General features: G+C 37.8%; 2 protein-coding genes across 3 annotated transcripts; both read left to right on the top strand.

The window, feature by feature from the left end:
* On the top strand, positions 1–25,285 carry LOC145981521 (uncharacterized). Of its 2 annotated transcripts, none has more exons than XM_083114820.1 (3): positions 1–127; positions 15,260–16,656; positions 23,861–25,285. In XM_083114820.1, exons 2-3 carry the CDS (start codon positions 15,274–15,276, stop codon positions 24,116–24,118), a joined length of 1,641 nt encoding a protein of 546 aa, XP_082970946.1. In that variant the 5' UTR covers positions 1–127; positions 15,260–15,273; the 3' UTR covers positions 24,119–25,285. The 2 variants fall into 2 exon arrangements, with proteins under 2 accessions (XP_082970946.1, XP_082970947.1); XM_083114821.1 differs by having other exon boundaries at positions 1–161.
* Positions 9,588–11,066, top strand: LOC145981483 (zinc finger MYM-type protein 1-like). Its single transcript, XM_083114713.1, has one exon. The coding sequence runs from the start codon at positions 9,588–9,590 to the stop codon at positions 11,064–11,066; it is 1,479 nt and encodes a 492-aa protein (XP_082970839.1).
* Positions 25,286–26,301: the final 1,016 nt, after the last annotated feature.

The following is a 26,301-nucleotide window of genomic DNA, read 5'->3' as shown; positions in this document are numbered from 1 at the left end:
GCGGGAATAGTCGTTGGCGTCGGTGGTGTGCTTTGGTGTACTCGTCACTACGTGTATTCACAGTACTCATTTTATCAGATATTTCCTCGATTGTGGAGTGTATGGTGATTTTTTTTTTTGGACAAAGGTATGCTGGCGTTGATAACAATCATTGAGCATAGGTAAAGCTGCACTTAAATATTTTGTATAAAAGAAACCTCGTGTGAAATTTCTTGTTTTCCGCTAGAATGCATTTTTAAAATAAGTGATTGAAGATTAATTATGCACTTCATCGACAATAAAACAAAGAAAATAATGTGTGGGCATATATAGTTTTGAATTTTAATGTTTTCTTTGAGTGCGAGTTACGGCTTTATCTTGAGACTCCCGAAGAATTTCTCGCAATCTTATTATCTTTATAAACAATAAGAAAATGTATTTGCGCTCTTTTCTGCCTCTGCGCTAATTGCGACAGTGAGGATGAATGATTAGATTGAATTAACTAACTCTCTAGCCTTCTTAAACCCGAAGGCTCATGGCCGAGCAAGATCTATATACTCTTTTCCATCCCTACTGATTTCCTATAGGTCCTTCTCAACGTTGTCCCTCCATCTTCGTCTTTGCCTTCCTACAGATCTCTTACCATCAGGTTTCCCAACAAGAATCCTGTAAACTCCTCTTTCCTCTCCCATTCATGCCACATGGCCTGCCCACCTAAGTCTTCTTGATTTAATTATTCTAATAATAACTCGACATGAATACAAATTATGTACTTCTAGATTATGTAACCTTCTCCACTCACCTGTCTCCTCATCCTTTTTAGGTCCAAATATTTTCCTGAGGATCTTATTTTCAAATACTCTCAATTTATGTTCCTCTTTCAATGCAAGGGACCAAGTTTCACACCCATATAATTCTACAGGCAAAATTACTGTTTTGTATATTTTAACTTTTAGTTTCTTAGATATTAAACAAGAAGACAATAGTTTATGAAGAGAGAAGTAACATGCATTTCCTGAAATTAAAACACGGGTACCTTATTCCACTACAGACAATGTTTTCCTACTGGTTACATTAACCATTTTACAAAATATTGTGTTAATTATTTTATAGTTGAAATATGTGTTTTGACACCTGACAAACAAATAGGAATCCCTTGGTTGATCAATGACTTTTTGATTGCAGTGTCATGTCGTCATTAATAGCTCATATTAAGTTTCATAGAAAGAAATTGTTTTAATAGGGCGCAAATAATTTTACGGATTGCCATGGCATCCTCTTTAACATTTTCCTTTTCATATAGATCGTTTGGCTCCCAGGGCTGACTCCCGCCACCTTAGAGCTATGGGTTCTGAACTTGTACTATAAGAATAGAAAAAATTGCGAGGAAAGCGAGCAAGAAAATTTTACTAAATGTATTTTTGTTTATATAAAATTTGAAATCGAGGGGGTCAACTGCCCCTATGTGCCCTTGGCCGTATGGAAATAAATGCAAGGAAGACGTAAAAACTAATTCCATCATGAGTATCCAATGGTCCTGCTATTCTTAGATTCTCCTAGTCTTGTTTTTGTACTTCAGTGTTTGCTTCCCCTAGAATGGACTTCCGTCCAAGGTCGGGGGGGACAATGCCCCCTGTAGTTGCAGCACTTTTTATGAGTCTCTTCATCAATTTCACGTCATCACTTATTGTTGCGATTAACTAGAAGTGGCAGAAATCAATGCTAAGTAACAAAAATCAAATATCCACTCCATCTGTCTACCACATGAATCACTATTACCAAAAGACTTGGGAAACAAAAATTTAAGCAGTTCCAAGTTCATAGCAACATACCCAAGAAAAACATCCAAACACATTAGTCACCGTTAATGCAAGAGAAAAATGTCACAACTGTTCTAGATACTGAAAATTGCAAAATAATTTCCCGAAGTCTGAATCTGGAAGAAATTCCCCCCCCTCCTAATTGTGATACAACATTATACGGAATCCCATACACCCTAATAAATCACAAAATCAATGTGTCTGTTATGGTGCTAGAGCAACACATGATATAATTGTAAAAATTAGTTAGAATTCCAGGTAAGAATATGTTCTGTGCAGTGATCAGAATGCTACATTTTAAAAGTAGCTTCGCTACAACTACAGCTACTCTTCCAAAATGTAGCTTCGCTACAGCTACAGCTACATTTACCAAAAAGTAGCTCGCTACGCTACTCCTGTTCGCTACTCGCTACTTTTTGCGCTACTTCTGGATAAAAAAAATGAAAACAACGATATAGGTATTAAAAAAAATCCCCTACTACTGGTAAATAGATTCTGTTATTTATTATCATGATTCCAGTCATTCGATAATTTTGATAGCAATGTTACTTCAGTTACTTATTTTTACTATAGTTTTTGAGAATACCATACCTATGCAAGTGGTATATCAATTCAAATTTGATATATGAATATTGCAATTAGGGTGTTACCCAAATTAATTATTACAACTATACACAACTAAAATTTGGTAGGATTACGTATTTATGTTCACATCAACATATTTTTCTTGAGAATAAATATTTCATTTTTTATAGACTGATATGAAGTCAGCATTTTGAATGAAAAGTACCTGGAGCCCTTTGACTACAAAAGGGCCCCAGGTTCGATACCCAGCAGAGGCACATAGTGGTTAGGAAGGATCCAGTCTCGATCAGATTATCTATGCATAAAATGGACTCAAAACAAAAACTAGGAAAGACGCCAAGTTGGGAGGATCAGATGCTCCTGCTCCTCCATTCCCCACACTGCTCATCATTCATCATTCTTCCTCGTTCTCACAATTAGCCGAAAGTGGCAAAAAGCGACTATAGATAAGAGAATAATTAAATAAACCATTCATCCTCATTGTCATGATTGAAAGAAGTGGAAGAATAGATGAGGAGGTAAACAGAAGAGGACAAATGAATGGTGGTGGACTATATCAAAGTGTTCGAAGATTAATATGGAATAGGGATGTACCTATGAAATGCAAGAAGGTAATATGTAACACATACTATGTGCCAATAATTACGTATGGAGCAGAGACTTGGACAATGACATAGAGAGACAAAGAAAAGATGCAGCCAGTGGAGATTAAATTTTTAAGGAGTATTTTGAGGAAGACTAGAAGGGATAGAATAAGAAATGAGGAGATCCGACAGACAGTGGGTGTAGTGAAGCTTCAGGACAGAATAGATCAGGCACAGATGAGATGGTTCGGACACATGAAGAGGATGGATGCAGAAAGACTACCAGTAAGAGCTTACAATGCACGAGGAGTGGGAATAAAGCCAAGGGGGAGACCAAGATGTCTGTGGAAAGAGCAGATAGTGGAGTGTGTTAGGAGACTAGATTGGAACACCTTGAAAAGAGAGGAGTTGTGAAAGACCAGGAAATAATGGAAAGGCTTGACTTCTATGCCGACCCAGCCAGAGGCAGGAAACAGCGAGGGATGATGATGATGATGTCGTTAGCAAAAGTTACAGAAAAGTGACGCAAAGTAGGAGAAATACGTAAATTTGAAAACTATGTATATTAACTAAAGAAAATTGCAGGAAAGTTAATAACTCGTACATCCTTTTTGCAATATGATAAAATTATTGAGGAAACTGTAATGTAAACCTGAGTGTTCTAAACGTATTGTAATTTTAAATTTTGTGAACAAATACTGTCGCGAAAATAATTGTAATTCCAGAAAGATCCTATATACTGACGATGATCAATGCTGTTAACGTACTGAGCCGTTTATTGGTGGCACTATTCCCTTGTCAGTGCAGTGGAAATTCCATCGCTCGTTTTTTCACTGCAAAACACAGCAATTAATGACATTTTGGTGTCTCTTACACCATGAATATTCACAGGATTTGTTCCAGGGGTGACGCAAACCAGGCACTTTTTTCCAGTGGTGCAGCAAACGAGGCATGTTTTCCCCCAAAATAGCGATGCAGCTAGAAAAACGTAGCTGTTAGCAGGAATATATTCATATATGTCAGTTAGTTATCTGGATATCTGAATTCTTCAGATACTAACTAATTAAATAAATTACGCAGATATCTATAATCTACAATCTAGATAATCTGTATCTCCATGTAATAGACTGTCTTTATGAACCTCCTGCAAAATTAAGGGTTATTGTCGATTTTTTCTGACGCTGTTGCCACATTCAAAATTCACCTCAAAATGCCGAGAAAAATGTAGCTGTAGCGAAATTTCGCTACAACTACAGGAATTTTGTATCTTCGCTACCGCTACAACTACAATTTTCAAAATGTAGCGTCGCTACAGCTACAGCTACAAATTTTGTAGCTAGCTACAGTAGCAATGCTACAAGTAGCTCGGTACTTCTGACCACTGGTTCTGTGTTTTTCACAAGGGGGCAAAGCAAGCTCTCAGGGGGACAGTTGCCCCCCTCCCTGCCCCCTCTAGCTACGGGCCTGTCGGAATCTATTTCACTTGCGAGGCTTCCATACACGGACCTACTTCCAAGAGTTAAATATAAACTTCAAGATAAATGGAAACAGTGGTTTATAGAACAATTTCAATCCACCGGCAATACATATAAATGGTTTGCGTAACATACACAAATTAAACCTTGGTACTACTCATTTAATCTTCCAAGATCAGTTATTATTTTTATAATACGTCTACGTACAGGTCATGTTTGCACTAATGATCATTTAGCAGCAGTGTGCATTCTGGGTATGCAAGGTACGCAATGGGTACCCACAAGACGGTAAGAAAAATGAAGCATTTCTTTTCGTCTTCCCCGAAGATGAAAATTCAACTATTAACACTCCAAAGACACTTCCACTGCATGAAATTCTGATTTCCGCACGAACACGCTACTGCCTGCCTTGTGTCACCTGGCCCTCCTGGACGCAGTCCCGAATGTGCCTTCGGTGATGTCCGGCCGGCAGCCTGCACCCACACGATTCGCGTTTTTGCCGATTTCTGTGAGCAAACGCAGTGGATTCTCTTGAGTACCCTAGAAATTCGGAAGGCAACCCGATTCGGTCAGGTCAGTCCCTACCATATGTTTGGGTCTGCCCGCGCTCGCCCCATCTTGCGTTTCCCTGTCAAAGCAGCACAGAGGTCTGAAAAGCCAGGGTACCAAGGGTTAGGACATTGTAGCGTTTGTTGTTTGTGTGTGTGTGTGTGGGGGGGGGGATATTACGTAGTTGCCGCGTTGCCTTGATATGGAGTAAGTAAATTGTTCGAACAATTTGGAATAAAATTAACATTCTGATCAAGATATCTCTCCAAAGAGCATTAAATACTCACTACGTAGGAATACGAAAAATCAGCAACATATGGAACAAATTACATGAATAAAAAAAACTCTAATACTGACGTCGGAACCCTATACGCTTGCAGTAACTAAACTTTGGGTAGATACTGGAATGATTAGGAAAATGTTACACTGCAGTTTCTCTTCAATTGTCAATGAATTGAAAGGCATAGATATTAAAGTTTCTACATGATTCAATGTCATATTCACCAAGTATCCACTAATATCAATGACTAAGTAGGAAGATGATGCAGCGTTAAGTTCAGCTACTCACTTTACATTGGCCATGTACCCCCAAAAAAGTTCGGTTATACTTACGAAGATATTCTGCATGTCAAGTTGCTGGAACACAGACACAATTACACAAATAAATAAACACGTATAGTAACTATAAAATCGCGAAAAACTAATTATTTCATAAGCGACCAATACGCACAGACGGAACGCAACGCAAACTCACACACTAACTCAATCCAAATCCGTATTACAATGGGAAGAAAGGAGGATCTTTTTAAAAATACGAGGGACTAGTTTGTGCAATAAAAATTGTTGTCAACTTTTCAGGTCGCCATAACAAGCGCGAAGAAAAGCATTCGAGGGATTTTTTCTATCTTATTTCTGCAGGCTGGAAGAACGAATGAACTGCCTGCCAAGTGTTGGAAACACTGAACGGTGAACGAGGCAAACATGAATGGGCAGGGCACCTCGTTCACTGCCCAGAGACGGCTACGAATTTTGTGCTTTTCCATTGTGAGGGGACCGTCCCTTGCCTATGCTGTAAATGTTTGGATCAGTCAGTGACGTCACGTCTCCGGGCAGAGCTGAGATTGGACTCTCTCCAACAGGAAAGATAAATATATTAACCTCGCACAGGGTGCATACCCTGTAAGTCTGGTTGCAGCAATGTAGGGGTTGAGGGAAAAAACAAAAAAAATATTTACGTGTATATACCGATCGTCTCCTCAGATGAACGTTTTATGTTAAAATTGTTGTGGGGCAGTGCCCTAGTTTCCCTTTATGTAGCATCGCCACTGATGTCTAGGAAGAGAAGTTTGCATGGCGTTTGTCTAGGGAGAGAAGTGTGCATGCCATTGCACACGATTTTAATCAGATACATCTACGAAGAGCTGTGCATTATGAATGGTTGTCGCGAACAATTTACAGTGTGATGCTTCCATTGAATTAAAAGTCTTTCACAGTGACAAGGCTAATGTTTATGTTCATAAGGAAGTTCATAAACAGAATATGCAATCCTTGTCATCTGATAACTAACTGTGGACAGAAACTGCTTCACAACGTTCCCATAGTGTTCTGTTGCTCCTCCCCATTGAAAAAAAAACTGTAAAATGTACCTTCTTCCATAAGCAAGGATGCAAAAACCCTGTTTATTTAACAAATCCAAGTAGCTCTAAGCATTTAAGGTTCCGTTGATGGAAAATTGACTAACCAATCGTGTTCCACACAGCACGCCACACCATTAACTTACCAGCACTAACCATTCAGCTTTGATCTGTCGAAAATGGGTTATCAGATAAGAAACATCGAATATTCTGTTTATGAACATAAACATTAGCCTTGTCACTGTGAAGGACTTTTCATTTAATGGAAGCGTCACACTGTAATTGTTTGCGACAACCAGTGGTGTGGCGTGGATTTTTAAAAGTGTTACCGGTTATCAGTAGCACATTTAAGGGAGACTTGGGCGCCTCCCCACCTCATGCCCCCCCCCCCCCCCAATGTCTTCCAAGTAGTTCATATAATATCAATCTGGTACGTATGCAATTCAATACTAGATTTTGGTCAAGTTATTAATCAGGAAAAAAAATGTTGACATAAGGATTAAAGTGAAATCGCAAACATTGGTTGTTGACACAATAATACGTAATTTGATAGTTACAGAAACATCGAAGGCTACTTATAGAGCAGATCAATCCGACTTTGAAAATAGTTATATGATGCTGGGATCCCGGGTTCGAAACCTAGCTTGGGCATGGGCATTTGTGATGTTTATTCATCAATTTAATCATATCATCACTCATCCCCATCTTCGCAAATTAGCCAAAAGTGGCACAAGCGAAGCAAAATCAATCAAATCAAATCAAAAAACTTCTATGATGCTGTCATAAAGAGAAGTTTTTCATTTGAATTTGAATTTTTGGGTGCTGTTATCCACATCTGAATTCGACACGTTTTTTTTCACCCGAAAATAGAGTACATGGCCAACAAAAGAGTCTCGACAACTGCACACATCCACATAACCACGGATAGTCGTTATACCACGAAACATTGAAATGTCGGTCATATCCAGCAGACGACTTGGTTTTTAAATCGTTCAAAATAGGCTTTGGCCTCCCTTTCGCCACAATTTCGATTTTTTCTGCAAAATAACGAACCGAAAGATTGCTTCAAAATATCTTCTATCGCACGATTACACACACTGTCCAGATAGGATGAACCCGCCACCTCGAAACTCGGAGCAAGCTTCATTAATTAATTGACAATGCCCGAAAACAACATAAAGACGAAATACACCAGCCACAAAACTCCCACTGCACAGTCCCTCCCACGAACCGTTGTTTACTTTTGTAACACGTGAAGCACCCTCCTTGCCCCCTCCCCTCTCAGCATCGGCCCTTCCCCAGTATTTCCTTCGGAACCTGCAAGAAGTCCAGTTCTACTAATGTTGCCATCTTAGTTCTTTTGAAACCAGATTTGTCCAAATCGCGAAACTTTTCGTTTCAAATAAGACTTATGTAGAGTAGATGTAGTCTTCATCTGTTTCCTAACTACTCCCACTCCCATGTTTCGCTAAATCCACTGAAATCTCATTTCTGACACCACTACTATTTTGTATATTTTACGTCCTTTGCTACCTTTAAGGCTTTCGCTTTATAGGATAATCGTGACGATGAGGATGCATGGTGAATTATTGAAATAAAATTATTATTTCTTTGTGTATGTAATTATTAATTTTTATAATTATGTAAGTAAAATAATAACAACGAACATTGAAATAACCATTTCTTGCTGAGGATTTGAACCTGCGACACCTGACACTTCAGAACGTGCTAAGATAACAATTGGGAAATTATGCTTGTAAGTATTGTTTTCACCCAAAAACAGTTCTACCACCAGTGGCGATGCTACATAAAGGGCAACTAGGGCACTGCCCCACAACAATTTTAACATAAAAAGTTCATCTGAAGAGACGCCATTTACATTTACAGCATATACGCGTAACTAAAATTTTTGTTTTTTCCCTCAACTCCTACGTTGCTGCAACCAGACTTACAGGGTATGCACCCTGTGCGAGGTTAATATATTTCTCCGTCCTGTTGGAGAGAGTCCAATCTCGGCTCTGCCCTGGAGACGTGACGTCACTGACTGATCCAAACATTTACAGCATAGGCAAGGGACCCAACTGACGGTCCCCTCACAATGGAAAACCGCAGAATTCGTAGCCGTCTCTGGGCAGTGAACGAGGTGCCCTGTCCATTCATGTTTGCCTCGTTCAGTGTTTCCAACGCTTGGCAGGCAGTTCATTTGTTCTTCCAGCCTACAGCAATAAGCAAAAAATCCCTCGAATGCTTTTCTTCGCGCTTGTTCCAACGACCTGAAAAGTTGACAACACTTTTTATTGCTCAAACTAGTCCCTCGTATTTTCAAAAAGATCCTCCTTTCTTCCCATTGTAATATGGATTTGGATTTGAGTTAGTGTGTGAGTTTGCGTTGTGTTCCGTCTGGGTGTATTGGTCGCTTACGAAATAATTAGTTTCTCGGGAGTTTATAGTTATTGTACGTATTTATTTATTTGTGTGATTGTGTCTGTGTTCCAGCAACTTGACATGCAGAATATCTTCGTAAGTATAAACGAAATTTTTGGGGGTACATGGTCAATGTAAAGTGTTGTTACTGAACTTAACGCTGCATCATCTTCCAAGTTAGTCATTGATATTAGTGGATACTTGGTGAATATAGAATATTTCTTTTCATTATTTTGGAAGACATTTTGCGACGATAAAATGACATTGAATCATGTAGAAACTTTAATATCTACGCCTTTCAATTCATTGACAATGGAAGAGAAACTGCAGATAAAGCTACTAGGACCACATCGACCAAATATTTCAATTCAGCATACAACAACATGTAAGGGAAAGCAAGTAAATCGAAATTTTAACATGGACTGGTATCAACGAAAAGTGTGGCTTTGTGGTTGCGATAAACGCAGCGCTTTATTTTGCTTTCCTTGTATTTTGTTTGGGGGCGACTTTGCTTGGACACGTACAGGTATAAAGGACATGAAACATTTGTCAGAAAAGATAAAAAGCCACGAATCTTCCAAATTGCACATCAATGCATGTACGGATCTTGCATTACTGGGTCGTGTAAGCATTGCTAAACAACTGGACTCATCATATCGAATAGCAGTGAAATGGCACAATGATATGGTTTACAAGAACAGGAAAATTCTATCAACTATTATAGACTGCATTAAATTTTGCGGTGTATTTGAATGTGCATTGAGAGGTCATGATGAATCTGCAGATTCACTTAAGAGAGGAATATTTCTTGGCCTTGTAAATTTTGCGGCAGAACTTGATTCATCATTGAAAGAACATCTTGAGTCTGCTAGTGTATTTAAGGGAACCTCAAGCACGGTTCAAAATGAAATTTTGGACTGCATTTTGGAAGTATGCAGAGAAGAAATAAGCATTCAGATAGAAAATGCTCATTTTGTTGCAATTCAGGCTGATGAAACTACAGATTCTTCTTCACACCTACAACTTGTTCTCATTTTCCGCTACGAGAGATCTGGAAAAGTTTACGAACGATTTTGGGGATTTTTTAATCCTGCTCGTGCCAGAGCAAACGATATTGCAGAAATATTGTTATCCGAAATAGGTCAGTTCTTAAAAGATAAGCCCTATAAATTAATTGCTCAGTGCTTCGATGGGGCAGCTGTAATGAGTGGGCAACATGCAGGTGTTCAAACACTTATTAGGAAGCATTATGAATGTGCATATTTTATTCATTGCTATGCCCATCAATTAAATCTCACCATGCAACAGGCTACTCTGCATATAAGTGGGGTCAGGACATTTTTCATGCATCTTGCTGGCTTTGCATCATTCTTTTCGAGGTCACCTCAGAGAATTGCTGCTTTAGAATCAGTTGCATCAAAGCAGTTGCCTAGGGCGATTTCTACGCGGTGGAATTTCAATAGCAGACTGGTGAACACAATATTTGAATACAGGACGGAAATTATTGAATGTCTTGAGAAAATAGAACACAGTGCCGAATTCGACGGTGTGACAATTCGAGAGGCAGCTGGTCTATGTTATCAATTGAAAAACAACACCTTTATGTATTGGCTATCACTCTTTCACAAAATCATGCCGCATGTTGACCACTTGTACGCCGAAGTTCAGAAAACAAACACGGACCCAGTACAAGTGCATGCTGCTATAAAGAAATTCGAAAATGCAGTCACGGACGTGAGAAATGGCATATCCGGAAGAGAACGTTCATCCCAGGAAGGAAGTGATCCAAAACGTCGGCGTGAATCGAACTCGGCAACAGGGAAGCTAGCGGCATCTCTAGAAGTTTGCGATACCATAACAACGCAAGCCCGTGAGAGCTTCTCATTCACAGGGCATCTTGTGGCTTCAACACTTTTTAGCTCAAATAAGTTTGAGACATATGACCTAAAATTTCCTGAATGTGAGGTAAACGCTGCTGTTGATGCATACCCCTTTCTAAATAAGCCACACGGCTGAAAACTGAACTAACTATGTTGTACACGAGAAAAGATTTCAGAATCAGTGGTGGAGCAACCTCCCTCCTTCAGTTTTTCCTTCATAACAACTTAGAAGGAGTATATGCTAAAATTGTGAAGCTGTTACGTGTTATTGTAACCACTCCCATGAACACTGCGGAATCAGAAAGGTGCTTCTCTACGCTAAAGCGCATTAAAACTTTTATGCGTAACACCATGAAAGAGAAGAGATTAAATGCATTGGCCATGCTATCTATCGAAAAAGAACTTGTTCGTGAAATTCCTGACTTCAACAAAAGAGTAATGGAGAAGTTTGCATGCTTGAAGAACCGCAGAATGGACTTCTTGTACAAAGACATTACACATTAATATTAGTTTACATTATTGGCATCGTGAGGTGCAGAAAGGATAAGGAGCAAGATCCCCTCCCCCAGTGTTAAAAGTGTGAATGTGTGATATTTTGGCATATTATAGTGAATCAACTAGTCTGCACTATATAACTTTGTGTGGAATCCAAGTCCATGCCCCCTCCCTGTATTAAAAGATGAGGAGCAGCCGCTCGCCTGGAGATAGACGATGCATATAGGCTTCATTCACCATCATTGTCATCACAGTTCATCGTACGAAGGAAAATATTAATCACAGAAACTGGAGAAGCTCTTCCATCATTATAAATGGAAAGAAAGGTATTTTATTTTCTCTTATTTTTGTAATTAGTATCTTCACTTCTTCATTTTATTTTGTTATTGATGAGCAGTGAGGGGTGCTGACCATTTCACAGATTTTACCGTAGTTGTCGAAAGTACGTTTGCCATTGCTTCCTTTCTCATGCCCTTTATAGCAGAGCTAACAGTGTAACATTTTCCTAATCATTCCAGTATGTACCCAAACTTTAGTTACTGCAAGAGTATAGGGTTCCGACGTCAGTATTCGAGTTTTTTTTATTCACGTAATTTGTTCCATATGTTGCTGATTTTTTGTATTCCTACGTAGTGAGTATTTAATGCTCTTTGGAGAGATATCTTGATCAAAACGTAACATTTTATTCCAAATAGTGACCCATTGTTCGAACAATTTACTTACTCCATGTCAAGGAACTACTCTCAAAAACCTTAAAGAGGAATATAGAGGTTAACTGCCCCACCCCTCCCCCACCCAAAAAATAAAAATGTGCCCTGCCTGCCTGAAAAGGCACGCGCCGCCCCTGTCTACCACCTCAAAAACATTGCTTCAATCCGAAATTATTGCATTCCTGCGACAACGTATGTCAATCTCAATCAGTATTATCAACAATTATCACAAATTCCTGTAACCGAAATAATATTATATGTGTGAAATATAGAATTTTAGGTTGACATTTTTAGGAGGACAGCGGACCCCTTGACCATACCCATCCCTCTCCTCTCCTTCTCGCCCATGATGTCGAAGAAGGACAAAGAGGACTTTCATAATCGCTGATATTTAGTGTAAATACAAAATATCACTTGGTAGTTTGCTTTTGCCCCAGTGTGATTTGATTTTTTAAAATTTTGATTTGGCGATTTAAGTCCACTTCATGAACAGTAATGCTAATCGGGACAGTTTAAAGTTGGATCCAAACTACTTGTGCCTCCACCGGGTATCGAACCCGGAATCCCTTGATTATAAGGCAGCGATGCTACCACTGCGCCATCGTTCCCCAGTGTGACTGGACACCTTCAGAGTAAGATAGACCCGATTAGGCGACTTAGCTCTTTTCTGTCAATTGAATATGGCAACACTGGTATGTTTCCGGTAAGGATCACCGGCAACTGCGCCGGCTAAACAACCATGCCAAAAACCTGCCTCCTCCTCCCACGGTCAGTCTTTGCCGCAACGCGAAGTCTTCCTTGTGTGGGCTCATGTTGCCTGTGGAGGGTACCGGATCAGTCCTCCTCTTCGCTTTTGCCAGTGTTAGAAAAAATGTCAGTCTGCAATGTTTACTTTACGACAATATTACCAGTTTATGTACGTAATAATATTTTAAGACGGGTTCTTCAATTCTTTATATTTTGGTGTTACCTACGGTAACAGCGGCTACATGCACGCCACGGCTCTGGCGACAACCATTCATAATGCACAGCTCTTCATGGATGTATCCGAATAAAATCTTGTCCAATGTCATGCGAACTTCTATCCCTAGACGTCACTTTGATCTCGATGCATTACCGATGCACTAAACAAATTTTAAGGCATTTTTATAACACCTCAAAAACGAGCAAATTGATACAAGAATTCTAATTTTTTACTGGTTAAAGATACATCAAAAAAACCTTCACCATTGCATTTCTCGTGAAATTCTAGCCTGATTTGATATATCATATCACCCCTTTCCCATTTAAAATTCTGAAGTTGAATTCAAGATGGCCGCTGACCATGCGGGTGGCGTCAATGTGGTTCCCCCTTGGCCAGGCAATGATTGGTCATCACTAGGGAACGGAACTTTAGGTAAATAAATGTTTTTTTCTGCGATAAGATAGAGACCCTCGTTTTTGCCAAAATTCTGATTATAGCCTTGTATGTCAATACAGCAAATTTTATTGTACATAAAAACACATATTTTCCAGTTTTCCGTATGTAAATACATATTTTGCGAATTTTCATTTTAAATACATAAAATCGCTCATTTACTTCAGCTACCCCGAAATCCTCGAAGGTAAAATGTTTATTATCCGCACCTCTTTCATATCGAGATTGTTAGGTTTGTTTTGTCTTTGAACACGCTCGCTCGCAGACTTTTGGCACCTATTTTTTGGGGAAAATATTACCCCCACTGGATCTAACCCTCAAGTGCTAATGTCTAAATGTACAGACATTTTTTGGGAAAAATCAAGGTTTTCAAAATTTGTGCGAAATTGCACGTGTTTTGGAAGGTGAAGTAGAGGAAGAGGAAGCTTTGGAAAACTTCAGCGTTAGTGGCATTTCGTGCTTCAAATATGCAAGAATTGTTTCTTGTGACGTGGAGCGATCTTTCTCACAATATAAGATCCTTTTTAGAGATAATCGTCACAGATTTACAATGGAGAATTTGGAAAAACTATGGTGATCCACTGCAACTCTTCCAAAAAATAACTCACTAAGTGGTAAGCATTTAGAAAGTGATTTCAGGTGTTTAAAATGCATGCAATATTTTGTTTTTGTTACCAAATGTTTTTTACTTTTGTCACATATTTTCCTGTTTTTATCACATATTTTCAACATTTATGACACATAAAAAATAAATATTTCTGGGTTTTTTAGCACATAAAGTTCCGTTCCCTAGTCATCACCATTTCCATGTTGCGCGCTGCAGTGGCCTTGTACTGCGAGTGTTAAGTGACTTTTTGAGCCATCCTGTATATTGTACTTCTAATATACATAACGTGAGTAAGTCGCACATGCCTCAAATATGAACAATAAATCCATGAACTAAAATAAGAAAAAACAGGATAAAATATAACAATAAAACAACAACACAAATAAATCGAGAATTGTGCATAATTCTGATGGATGGATGTAAGGTGGCTGTTGTCACTGCTGGAAAGTGAATGTGATACTTATTTATTATTATTTTTTTTCCATACTTGTAACTGTCTAGTTGGCTGCACTTTTTGACTCGCTTTGACTCTCTTTGCACCGAAGTTGCAGGGTGCAACACCGAGTCGTCTGGTTCGTTGATTTCGAGTCAAGTAGACCTTCCGGACCAGTGTATGTATGGTCACGTGGTGCGTGCTAACTAATCAAATGACCGTTTAAAGCAGCAGACAGGCATTTGTTGAATCTTCTGAACTGGAACACCGCCTTCCGTCTAGTTGGTTGAACGTAATTTCCTAGCACCACTCTGACACTGGATACACCTGCACTGCACAGAGTGTAAAGAAGTGCAGCCAAGTAGACGGGGCTAACAATAAAAACTGATAATTACGAGTAAGACTGGCACAGATCGTCACAGAAAATTGATAACTTCAAGATAAAACAGTCTTTTTTGGGGGGGGGATGCCTTGCTCTTAACTTCTTCTCTTAGTACCTTTAGGGTAAATGCTTGGAACCCTCCCTCCACACGCCATAAAAGAGAGAATCTTAATCAAATTAAAACATGAACATTGTCATATGAAGGGTGTAATAAAATTATATTATTGTTAATAACGATTTTACATAGCTGTATTTGTAAGTAGAAAAATGATTGTCTTCTTTCAGGTTGAAAAATCAAGATGGCCTCTAAAGAAACAGAAACAAAGTTATTGGAGCAATTCAGTCAGCTTTCAGTAGATTCAAAAGGCAAGAAATCTGAAACTCCTGATGATCATATTTCCACAGAGAAGACTGAGGAAGCTGATGAATACAAAGAAATATCTGCAGAGAAACTCGGTTCAGTGCTTGAATGTCCATTCACATGGAAGCCATCCAATGAGCCTCCTAATGAAACGCCGGAAGCAATGATAACAAAAGTTACCCTAAAAAAAGATGAAACTGAAGAAGGAGACAACTTAAAATGGAGACAGTATGTGATAACACTTGTTTTAAGCTACGAGTATTCCAGGACAGAAGATTTTGTCGAAGCAGCAAAGAAGATTGAACTGTGTGAACAGCTGCTAGATGAAAATATTGAAAATGAATTATTTTCAAAATTTCCTAAAGCAGCTGAGCATGTGATGTTGGGTTGCAAGATATACATTTTGATGGAATTGAAGAAAAGCTCTGAAGCAGCATCAGTTCTGAAGAAAATGAAAATGTATGAAGAGATGAATGAAACCGAGAAAGCTGCAATTTGGGGTATCAGGACTGCAGTGTATATGGAGTATGGGTACAAAGGAACGAAGGAAGCCAAGGAGTCTATTCAGCAAGCAATATCATTTGACTCGAATCACGCAGAGTGGCATTTCCTGTTTGGGAAATGTTTAGGACGGATCCGAAGAATTGAGAATTTCAGTGAAATTCCATGCAATGTTGAACTGAAAGCTTTAGAGAAAGCTGTGGAACTTGATGAAAGTGCAAGCCACGTGATATTCTTAGCAGAGTCGTATAGAGAAGCAGCAAGCACAGCCTTTCACCATAGTAAGAAATACGGTGGAAACTTGAGAGGGTTCTTGCAACAAATGAACGGCAGAGCACTTGCTCTGTACAATATAGCACTGGGAAAGAACAGCAAATGTTCACATGTGATCATCAGGTGTGCTAAAGGCTTCCTGAAACTACCCTACCAATTCAGAGATGTTGAGAGAGGTAAATACTGTATCAAACAAGCCCTAGTCCTTGCTCCGGATAACGTAATGGCACATCAGATTGCAGGATTTTATTTTGAAAGGTATGGGGAAGATATTCAGAGAGCAAAGGAACACTACGAGAAGGCAGGGAAGGGGGGATCTTATGGAGCATTCATGAATCTTTTTGAGTTGAAGTATAAGACAGAGACCACTTACAATCCAATTCCTGACTTGAGAAAGTTGTTGGATACATTTCAAGAAGTACCTCGAAGAGTGGAAACCCGCTCACAGATTGCATCATTTTATTGGTTCGTGAAGGGAGATCTGAAGGCAGCTGCTCGAGAAGTGAAAGAAATTCTGGAACATGAAACTGACATCTCTAAAACTGAAGTAAGTTTTTACTTATTTTCATTCACAATGCCCATTGCATGTCTAAGAGTAAGTCTCCCAATAAGTCATACTGACTGCAAAAGTAACACTTTACTACTTGTTTTCCAATAACTCTCATACTTGACCAATCTTTTTTTCTTCTTCTTTGTTGAAAGTTAGGAGTAGCCTATCAGAATCTATGTTTATGTTAGATGACCAAGTAGTGCAGTACATTTGGGATCAAACCATTTTCAATAGTGTCTGTGGGCAGTGTCTTTTAACGTCCACAGAGCATTATTAGTGCATGCATCTATTTGAAATTTTGTAATGAGCCAAAATAAGGTAAAATGATTTCTTATGCACTCATACAATATTTGGTAACACTTCGATCTAGTGAAAACAGGTTTCTTCATTTTTACAGAAGAAACTGCTTACGGAAATCAGTTTCTATAGAATTATCGAAGTTAGTCAGTGTATTTTCTTTCATCGTGTAATCTTGGTTAGCACGAATTCATGTTTTTTTTTCTAGAAAAATGAATTTTTAACATATGTTTGCCTAACCTAGCGGAACCTAACCTAACCTTACCATGAATGTTTTTTGGGGCTATGCGTGAATGGTTTGTGGGGCTATCTGCTATTATTTTTGTGAGAAAAACACAATTCCACCGTAAAGAATGTTCCGCAATGCAGAATACGTAAGTAGGAACGTTAAAAAGGACGAGATAAATGAGTTATAGGTGTGTTCACGAGATCGTAGTAGTACCCAATATTTTGCCAAAGCCCTGAAAGAACTAATGAATAAAAAAATACATCTGAGACATGTTTGGCTTCAAAGTTTAAGTAATCAAAGAAAAACTCAAAAAGTGTGCAATATTGTTTACAGACAGAACTCTCTTCCAATAGCATCTTACACGGGGAGATCACTCACATCAAAGTGTTTACACAGCTGATTCTCAAAAATGCTGACAATGATACCTATAAGTGATAGGTTTGATTGAGTTGTTGTTTTATGTCTACTTTATGCACAGATAGGCTAATCTGGACTGAACCTACAGTTTAGAGGGATCCAAACCACTGTACAATGTGTCCCCACCAGGTATTGAACCCAGGACCGCTACACAATCAGTGATAATGTTTTCTAACAAAACAGTATTTCGTGTAAGAGAACTGATGCAACTGCAAAGTTTTAGCGATCAAAAACCCATGTACCTAATGAAGAGTTTTGTCATCAGATCATTGTACAGTCACGGACACTGCTGGGTTGTAATGATTAAATTGAAAATAAATGTATTCATCACAACCCGGCAGTGTCCGTGACTGTACCACCACCTACCTAGGCATGTTAAAAATACAGTGCGTTCATTTTGGCTCTGGGCTGAGATAGCGTGTGACTGCAGACAGCACAGCATGGCGTGGATGCCGGCATTTTGGACCCGTGACGTTCCGCTTATTTTTACATACATATCTTTAGTATGCAGATAAATATATTTATATTGCATAATGAGTACTAACCTGTGTTGTTCAATGTGGTGGCCAACTGCATTTACACATTCCCGGCATCTTGTGATGAAATTTTGATTGACATATTTGTTCTGTTTGCAAGTTGTTTTTTCCATTGTTAACTCAGCAGGAAGCATGTTGTGTAAAAAATACCCAGAAGAAAATTGCTTCTGAAGTCCGAATTTTGATTGTTTCAAAGCATATAAATAATAATATCTTGAATGAATAACCTAACTTTATTAAGTTTACATGATTTTATTTCATTACACAGAGACAAAGTTGAGAAAAATATAGAAAGAAAAGCCAGTAAGAAGAGCATTTTCTGCCATAACATGGGGCACTATGGGTAAAAAGTACCAAGAAGAAAAATGACTTAAGTACGAATGTTAATTGGTTTAAAGCATGTAATTTGTAATATATTTCATTGATTAATAACATTTTATTAATTATAACAGGTTAGTACTCGTTATGCAATATAAATATAATTGTCTGCATCCTAAAGATATGTGCGTCGGGATGCCACAGGTCAAAAAATGCTGGCAATGCACCATGCTGTGCTGGCTGCAGTCACGTGCTATCTCGGCCCAGAGCCAAAACGAATACACTGTATATGCCATCCTATAACTTCCACCATGGAAGTACTTGTCTCAGGACAGAGCACCGCTCTCAGTTTGACAAAATCGTGGGCTCGTTGACCTTCTTGTGGGATTTTGTGAAGTACACAGCATAACACATTCCTGTAACTGATTTGTATGTCCAGATGGTAGTATAATTTTCTTGAGTTTCTCCCAGATTGTGTAAACTTTAAGGCTAAAACATGCAGTAGTTTTAGAGATACGATCCTATCTTTTTCATTCGTTCTTTCTCAGACACCCTGTATATTAGGGTTCATGTATTAATATACCAATACAAATTTAATAATGGCTGGTTCTTTGATAGATTATCCAATACAGGGTGATTCTAAGTCTGTGAAACATTTTAGAAATTTACTAGATAAACGATACAACTGATAGCAGTAATTATGATGCTGATAGAAAGACAAACTCTCAAACTTTTTTGTACACATTAAAAAAATATTCATGTGTACATCTTTGCTGATTTGTAACGGATTCTGCATTTCATCCCACACTTGCAGGCCCACCACCTCTATTTTTTTAGATTTTTCAACTGTTTGAAAATAAATTACATTGTTCCCTAGGGCATTCCCAACATTTCTGCATAACTTTCATTCATAAAAACATAAATTTAATGTAAATAGGAGACAAAATGCACTTGGTGGGCATATCAGGCACCATCTTGGAATGTGTCTCATTCGGGACACTCATGCCAGTGACAGTGTACAATTGGTTGGTAACTATTGTAATTATTATATTTAATAAACAACTGCACCTCTACAAACAAAATAGCATTAATAAAAGAATATTATGGATTTTGTGAGTTCTAGTGAATGATAAAATATATATGCGAGACGCTCATGCAATAATTGGTTATTATTTTTTGTTAATGTTAATGATAGTAATTTTTTAATTATTATAATTAATAAATAACTACACATATATAATCAGCAAAGGAAGCAGTGATTCAATCATAAACGGTTTCTTGAATTTTAGTGATAACAAATAGTGTGGGGCTGTTAACCTCCCCCCGGTATGTAAGTTTCTCGTATGGCATGGGTAAGCTATGATTAAAACTAAACATGTAGTCCTGATGAACACATCTGACTATGAAAGAAATGTTAATACAGTGGAACCTTGATAAATGAAACTCAACAACTGGAATAAAATCTTGATGGAACGAATTATCAAGTTTATGGAAACTTCTACGAGTCGAAGTTTAATCACCTCTATAAATCAAAGTTTTAGTCCCACGGACCTCAATAAGTGCAAGTGTAGTAAACTTTAGACATCTCTAACTCGAACCTTGGTAAGTCAAAATCCTTGATACCTCGAATTCCACGAACCCTTCACGGTAAGGTTAGGCAAGCATAGTTAAATTTAACACTATAACGACGGCTACAATGACTATACGTTATTGTCGGATCGGGTCTATTCGACCCGGGGAAATATTATACTTTTTTTCAGGCGTTCAAATTTTCTAATTTATATCAATGACTGAAAATAATGTTTCAGGTTATTTATTAATGACATTTAACCATTTACATGTTTCTAATATGTAACATGTTTTACAGAAGAAATTTAAACATTGAATAACATGTGTTATAAAGAAACACTTGAGTTTTGATTATAATAGTTTTCTTACATTTGGAACATATTTGTCATATGTCCAGTTATCATTAATGATTTGTAAGAATTTACATATTTTTATTATCTACTTTTTGTCAAGAATAACATTGATTAACATGTGTTACATAGAACACGTGAATGCTGAGTACAAACGTTTGCATACATTTCGAGCACACTGTTTTCATTTTCCGATCGATTTTGGATGGACAAATATAACACCTCCTTCTGGATTGCTTCTGTACACCTTCCTCTTCATTTGAACGTCCGTTGGTTTGCTCGTCCATTACTAGTTTGCCACTGAGCTCCTTTCCCAGGTACTGCAAGAACCTTCTACGTCTACCCGATTTGGCTCCCAATTCTTACGGATGTACTGTTTGGTACAAAACAAATGCATTTAGTGCACTGAAGTCGATCATGTCATGAAATATAACCATGGCCATCTCCGAGCTTTTCGTTTCGCACTGTAGTTTCGTACTATTTTGTGTTATTAGCTGTACTGTGAAAGCGTCGATTTTCGGCTGTTCATGGAACGTAGAAAGTAGAATCACCACCTTGTTTTTCTTGGTTCAATATGATGCTATCATTAGATCATCTTGAAATCCAAACAAAGTGGAGCAACACACTCGCTGTTTTGTGGCAGTAAACTCTGGCGGCAGCTCTCCTTTGTTCTTTCGTATCGTGCCGACCAGAGTAAGTTTCTTGGCAAGTAGATTCCTTCACTAAGTCCTTCACTACTCTAAGTACTTGATTTTTCTCCCTAATAACTCCAGCTTCCTTTCCTTTGTAGATTTGAGCCTTCAAAACAGAAGCTGTTTGAGAATCACAATACAGCTTGATTCCGTATTGACCTGATTTCGACGGCTTGCACTGTCTAAAAGGGCATCGCCCTCTAAAATTGACCAGGTGTTCGTATACAGTCATGCTGCAATCAGGAATGTACGCTTCTCGGAAGAAAACAGTCCAAGTCTCGAATACACCTCTTATAGTTTCGAGCTTACCTGGACCAGAGAGACGAGATCTAAGCTTTCGTGTATTTGGTACGCGAGCCATTGTATTTCTTCAATTATACACAAGAACAAATTTGTCGTCCAAACAACACAGATGCTCTGCACCAAACAAAGTGTGCATGCAGGTTCGTTCAGAAAGTTCCGGAAACTTTCGGCACTTGTGCTTTGAAAACAACAAATTGAAATAACCAACAATAGTTATGCAAACTATGGTCGACAAACATACAAATCCTTTTCTGCAGTATCCGTCTGCAACTTAGGATATTTGTTTTTCGTGGGTAAATTGAACAGGCAAAGGGTACTGTATACGATTTCAATTGATTGATTTGTTTTATTTTACTTCGCGGTTTCTGCCTCTTGGCTAATTTGCGAAGATGGGGATCAGTGATGAAATGATGAAATTGATGAATGGACATTTACAAAGAACCTTGCCGAGGAAGATTCGAACCCGGGACCATTGACGTCACAGTGCAATGTGCTAACCACTCAGCCACGGGGTCCAGGAATACGCTTTTCAAGGTTGTGACTATCCTTGGAAAGTCACAGAGGCGAAGAGGGATATTTCTGCAGTAGAAAAAATAGGCCTGTATATTTAAAAATTAAAATCGGGCCTGAAGGACCCGTCCGTCTGCAACGCGAGTAATACATTTTCTGACCAAAATTAAAAAAATAAGCAAAGATTACAATAAATGATTTCAAAGGCCTTTGAAATTGACGAAAAGTCACGGAAGGAGAACACATTCATTTGCAGCATTAAACAATTAGACAGGTATAAAAATTTAAACCGGGCCTAAAAGACCCGTCCGTCGTTACAGTGTTAAGGGTCATTGTAAAGGCTTATCATTGCAAAAAATAGTTGTTTTCTTCATAAATCAAGGGACCCACTTTCTTCGACTTATTTCGCAATTTCTAGACGTGACCGCCAAATTTTAACTGCAGATTCGTGATTACGAGGCCAAAAGTAGTGAGTATACTGATTTTGAAAGCAATTGAAGATACTTCCGGTATTGTAAATTCGCTCCATGTTAATTAAGGGTGCATATGAATTTCCATATATACATTAAAGATCAGAAAAGTATTTATGAGTGAAATTTTTGGGTTCAGGACATCGACTTGTAAGAAATAAAAGTATTGCGCTGTGGTCTCACAAACGTTGAGAACCACTGCAACAAGCAGCCAAAATACAGCACTAGTTGCTCCATGACCAGGTTTAGGTGTCATTTAACCAAATTATAATGATGTACTGGAAAGCCAGGATACAAATATATTTTACTGAACACAAAATTGAATGTAGAGAGATTCGATACTAGATTTTCTAAAGTTAGAGCAGTATTTTCTTTTTTGCTTCATGTACATGTTCGTATAACAAATTCAAACATCGAAAATCATATCATACTATTAGGTTCTATTAAAAAGCATACAAAACTACTCTAGTTATGTGAATATGTTCATTATTTTCCTGTAGTTTACGGTTATTACAAGCATAAGAAAACAGTTTTTTCTTTGTGACGTTTCAGGAGAACACACGCTCCTTTCATCAGACATTTATTTTCATTTTGACTAAAGATACAGTTATAACAATGGTTAGTAATTTTTAAACAAAAAGAATCTGTTATATAATGGATGTTGTCAATGTTACATTGTTGTAATATAGCAACTTAACTGTGAAAAAAGCAGTCTATTTTTTAAATTATGAATCCCAAATATCATCAGGTAATTCAAATTCATCATTGTTTTCACAAAGTCTCTTGATGTTTTCTGTTACATTAAATTTTAAAGATGGTGGCTTACTCCATTTGTGAAAAAGAAAACTCCACACTGGATCTATATTACCATTTTCATTTCACAAAGAAAAAACTGTTTTCTTATGCTTGTAATAACCGTAAACTACAGGAAAATAATTCTATCATGCAAGCAATGCGTACATACAAGAAAAACTATTACGAATATGTTCATACCACAGAGATATATTTAATAAGCCTACCGAAATAGAGAACACTCGGTAAGAACCGCCCATTCAAAAAAGCCAGTTTTTTTTAAAAAACATTGTTTATGTCTAGCTATGAATTTCATATTTAGAAATGAGTGTCTATTTTACAGTAGGGAGATAAACGAAAACCATGGAACAGGAAAAATACCCAGGTCCAATCCCTGGTGAGGGGTACCGGCAATTATTCCACCTGTTCAGGGGGCTCCGGTGCCAACCCAAGTGGGTACCTGGAGAAAACACTGAAGAGTAAAGGCAGCCAGGGACGTGGTGCTGATCACATCACCCCCACCGGCCGTGATCAAGGAAGTGAGGGGCCCAACTCGACACCCCCTATATGCCTTCATTGTTTGGTGCAAAGCAAAGAAGAGCACACATGTCCCTACTTATGTTCTATTCAACATTTCACTAGTAAAAGATGTAGTCAGACCATATAAAAGTGTGAAGTATTTTAAGACAAAGAAAATAAAAAAAGTAAATAATTGCAGGTACATAAATCTTCATTTGTGAAGATGACTGAGCCAATCAACTTTCTCGAGGTCATTTACAATGAACTGCGACTGGCCATGAAGGATGAGTCATTGGGGAATGACGACAAGAGGCTGTTTCAGGAAGTAATAAGCAAGTGTGATCAAGTAAAGCCAGAACTTGCAAAGTCTTCACCCAAATCACGACAGTATGTACAATTGGGAAATCCAAGAGGAGGAAATGCTGGTATGGGGAGAAGAGGAAGAGGTTGGTATTAATGAAGGCTGTCTGAAGTTTCTTTGTCGTCTTTGAACATTCTTGAGAAAACTGTTGTCTAGCATTATGTATTGGTACATATATATTTACTTGGAACAATTAACATAACACAATTGTAATGTGTTCTCTTTTGCAGTGCATTGCACACAGTGCTGATTATTGTGGATCATGAAAATTAACGTGCCCTGTTATGCATATTATTTAGTGACAAATTGACCAACAATTTAAACATTGTAAGAAATATTTTTGTGAATTTTTTTATAAGCCAGAGGTGTTGTTTTCCGGTGTATTATGGCGTAGATTTATTTTACATAACCAAATTATCCAAGACAGCAGGAAGATGATGTTGGTCCAAAACGGTAATGGCTTTGCATAGTCTCATTATATTCAGTTTTATTATGCTTATTCTATTTTAAAATTAGCAAATGTCTTGCTTTCACAAATTCATTTTCATACAAAAGGGGGACCTGTGATCATGTATTGAGCAAAATGCACTAATCTTAATTTAGTTTTTTTTTAAACATGTTTTTACTATTAATCCTAGCATACGATATTGTAAGGTTTATGCACTAATGGTGCGTGTTTACTCATGAAAAATATATATCCTATTCTTACCTATTTTTTAGCATCATGCTGTGATCGAAATATATACATACATGCATGTATGTATCTATACTATGTTTAATAAGCATTTATTGTTTATATGTATCAAAATATCTAAGTTGTTCTAGGTACTTTATTAATAATAAAAGTTTTTTTTTATTGAAGCACTAACCTAAGTGCATAATTATTGTAAAAGAGTGCAACTTTATTAATAAAGTAGCAAATATGTTTTTACTATTACATACATACAATATTACAAGGTTTATGCACTATTGGTGTGTGTTTACTCATGAAAAATATATATCCTATTCTTACCTATTTTTTAGCATCATGCTTTACCTATTTTTTAGCATCATGCTGTGATCGAAATATATACATACATGCATGTATGTATACTATGTTTAATAAGCATTTATTGTTTATATGTATCCACATTTAATATTATCAATTAACAAACATTTATGTAACACATGTATCAAAATATCTAAGTTGTTCTAGGTACTTTATTAATAATAAAAGTTTTTTTTTTATTGAAGCACTAACCTAAGTGCATAATTATTGTAAAAGAGTGCAACTTTATGTTAATAAAGCAGCAATATCTTTAAGGAGGACAAGTGTTTTCATTCAGTTTTCACGTGTGTCACAGATATCACACCTAAAGCCTGCAAGATGAAAGAACAGAGCCAGTTTTTTTGATTTGTGTTCAGATGTAGGAGTTTCCAACTGTAAAATGCCACATGCCTCAATTTTGCTGTCGTACATGATACTTCTGCCTTTAACATGCACCCTACAGTCGCAATTCATGAAAAGGCAGAGAATGGCAGACCAATTCATTAGCTAACCATCAGTGAACATTGGGTTTAGCTGCACCTTGGACCCCAAACTGTTACTCTGGGTCATAAGTTTGGAAATGTAGTATACAACAAGAAATTACCATCACCATGGCAACTGGACCAACCTGATTGGTTCAAGGGTTCATGTGACCCTTCCTGCTTTCTGACTCAAGACAAAAAATAGAATTCCAACTTTGTTCTTTCATCGTGCAGTCATTAGTGTTACAGGCATGAGGAAAATATGTACAGACAACATTCACATTTGTTATTCCCTCACTTATCTAATTTCTAAAGGATTAATATGAATAACTAAAAAGTTAAACTTTTATACTCATAGGTTGATGTTCTAGACTCTTCCAGGTGAGTGGGAACCCTGTTCTGTTTATTGTTTCCTCCACAGTGTTTCAAAATGATAAGAGGTGTAGCTAGAAAAAAAAACAAATTGATGTTGCTGTCGACAAATGGCAAGCGTGTCAAGGTCAAGCGGTGCATGAGTGTATAACGTGATATCCTGCCTATCGACTGTGTGATTTTCCAGGGTGCACGGCGCTCAGTTCCGCTGTAGCTTGTGGACTAAGTGAACCGTACATCTGTGCTCCGTCGGAAAAATGTTAAGTATGAAAGTAGAACAGCGTATCAATTGAATGTTTTTTATGAAACTCGAAAAATCCACCACAGAAACTTATGGTTTGTTGAAGGAAATGTACGGAGATGAGTGTTTATCACGCAGAGGGACAAGAAGTGATTGC

Source organism: Lepisma saccharinum, chromosome 29, assembly GCF_977018435.1.
Source record: "Lepisma saccharinum chromosome 29, izLepSacc3.1, whole genome shotgun sequence".
Classification (NCBI taxonomy): Eukaryota; Metazoa; Arthropoda; class Insecta; order Zygentoma; family Lepismatidae; genus Lepisma; species Lepisma saccharinum.
Note: the sequence above shows the minus strand (reverse complement) of the source record. Positions and strands in the feature narration are given on the sequence as shown.

Bases quoted from the DNA above. Each gene is read 5' to 3' on its own strand.
- LOC145981483 (XM_083114713.1), top strand. From the start codon at position 9,588: ATGAAACATTTGTCAGAAAAGATAAAAAGCCACGAATCTTCCAAATTG.
- LOC145981521 (XM_083114820.1), top strand. From the start codon at position 15,274: ATGGCCTCTAAAGAAACAGAAACAAAGTTATTGGAGCAATTCAGTCAG. The intron at 16,657-23,860 runs GTAAGTTTTTAC...AAATAATTGCAG, and splicing joins CTGACATCTCTAAAACTGAA to GTACATAAATCTTCATTTGT.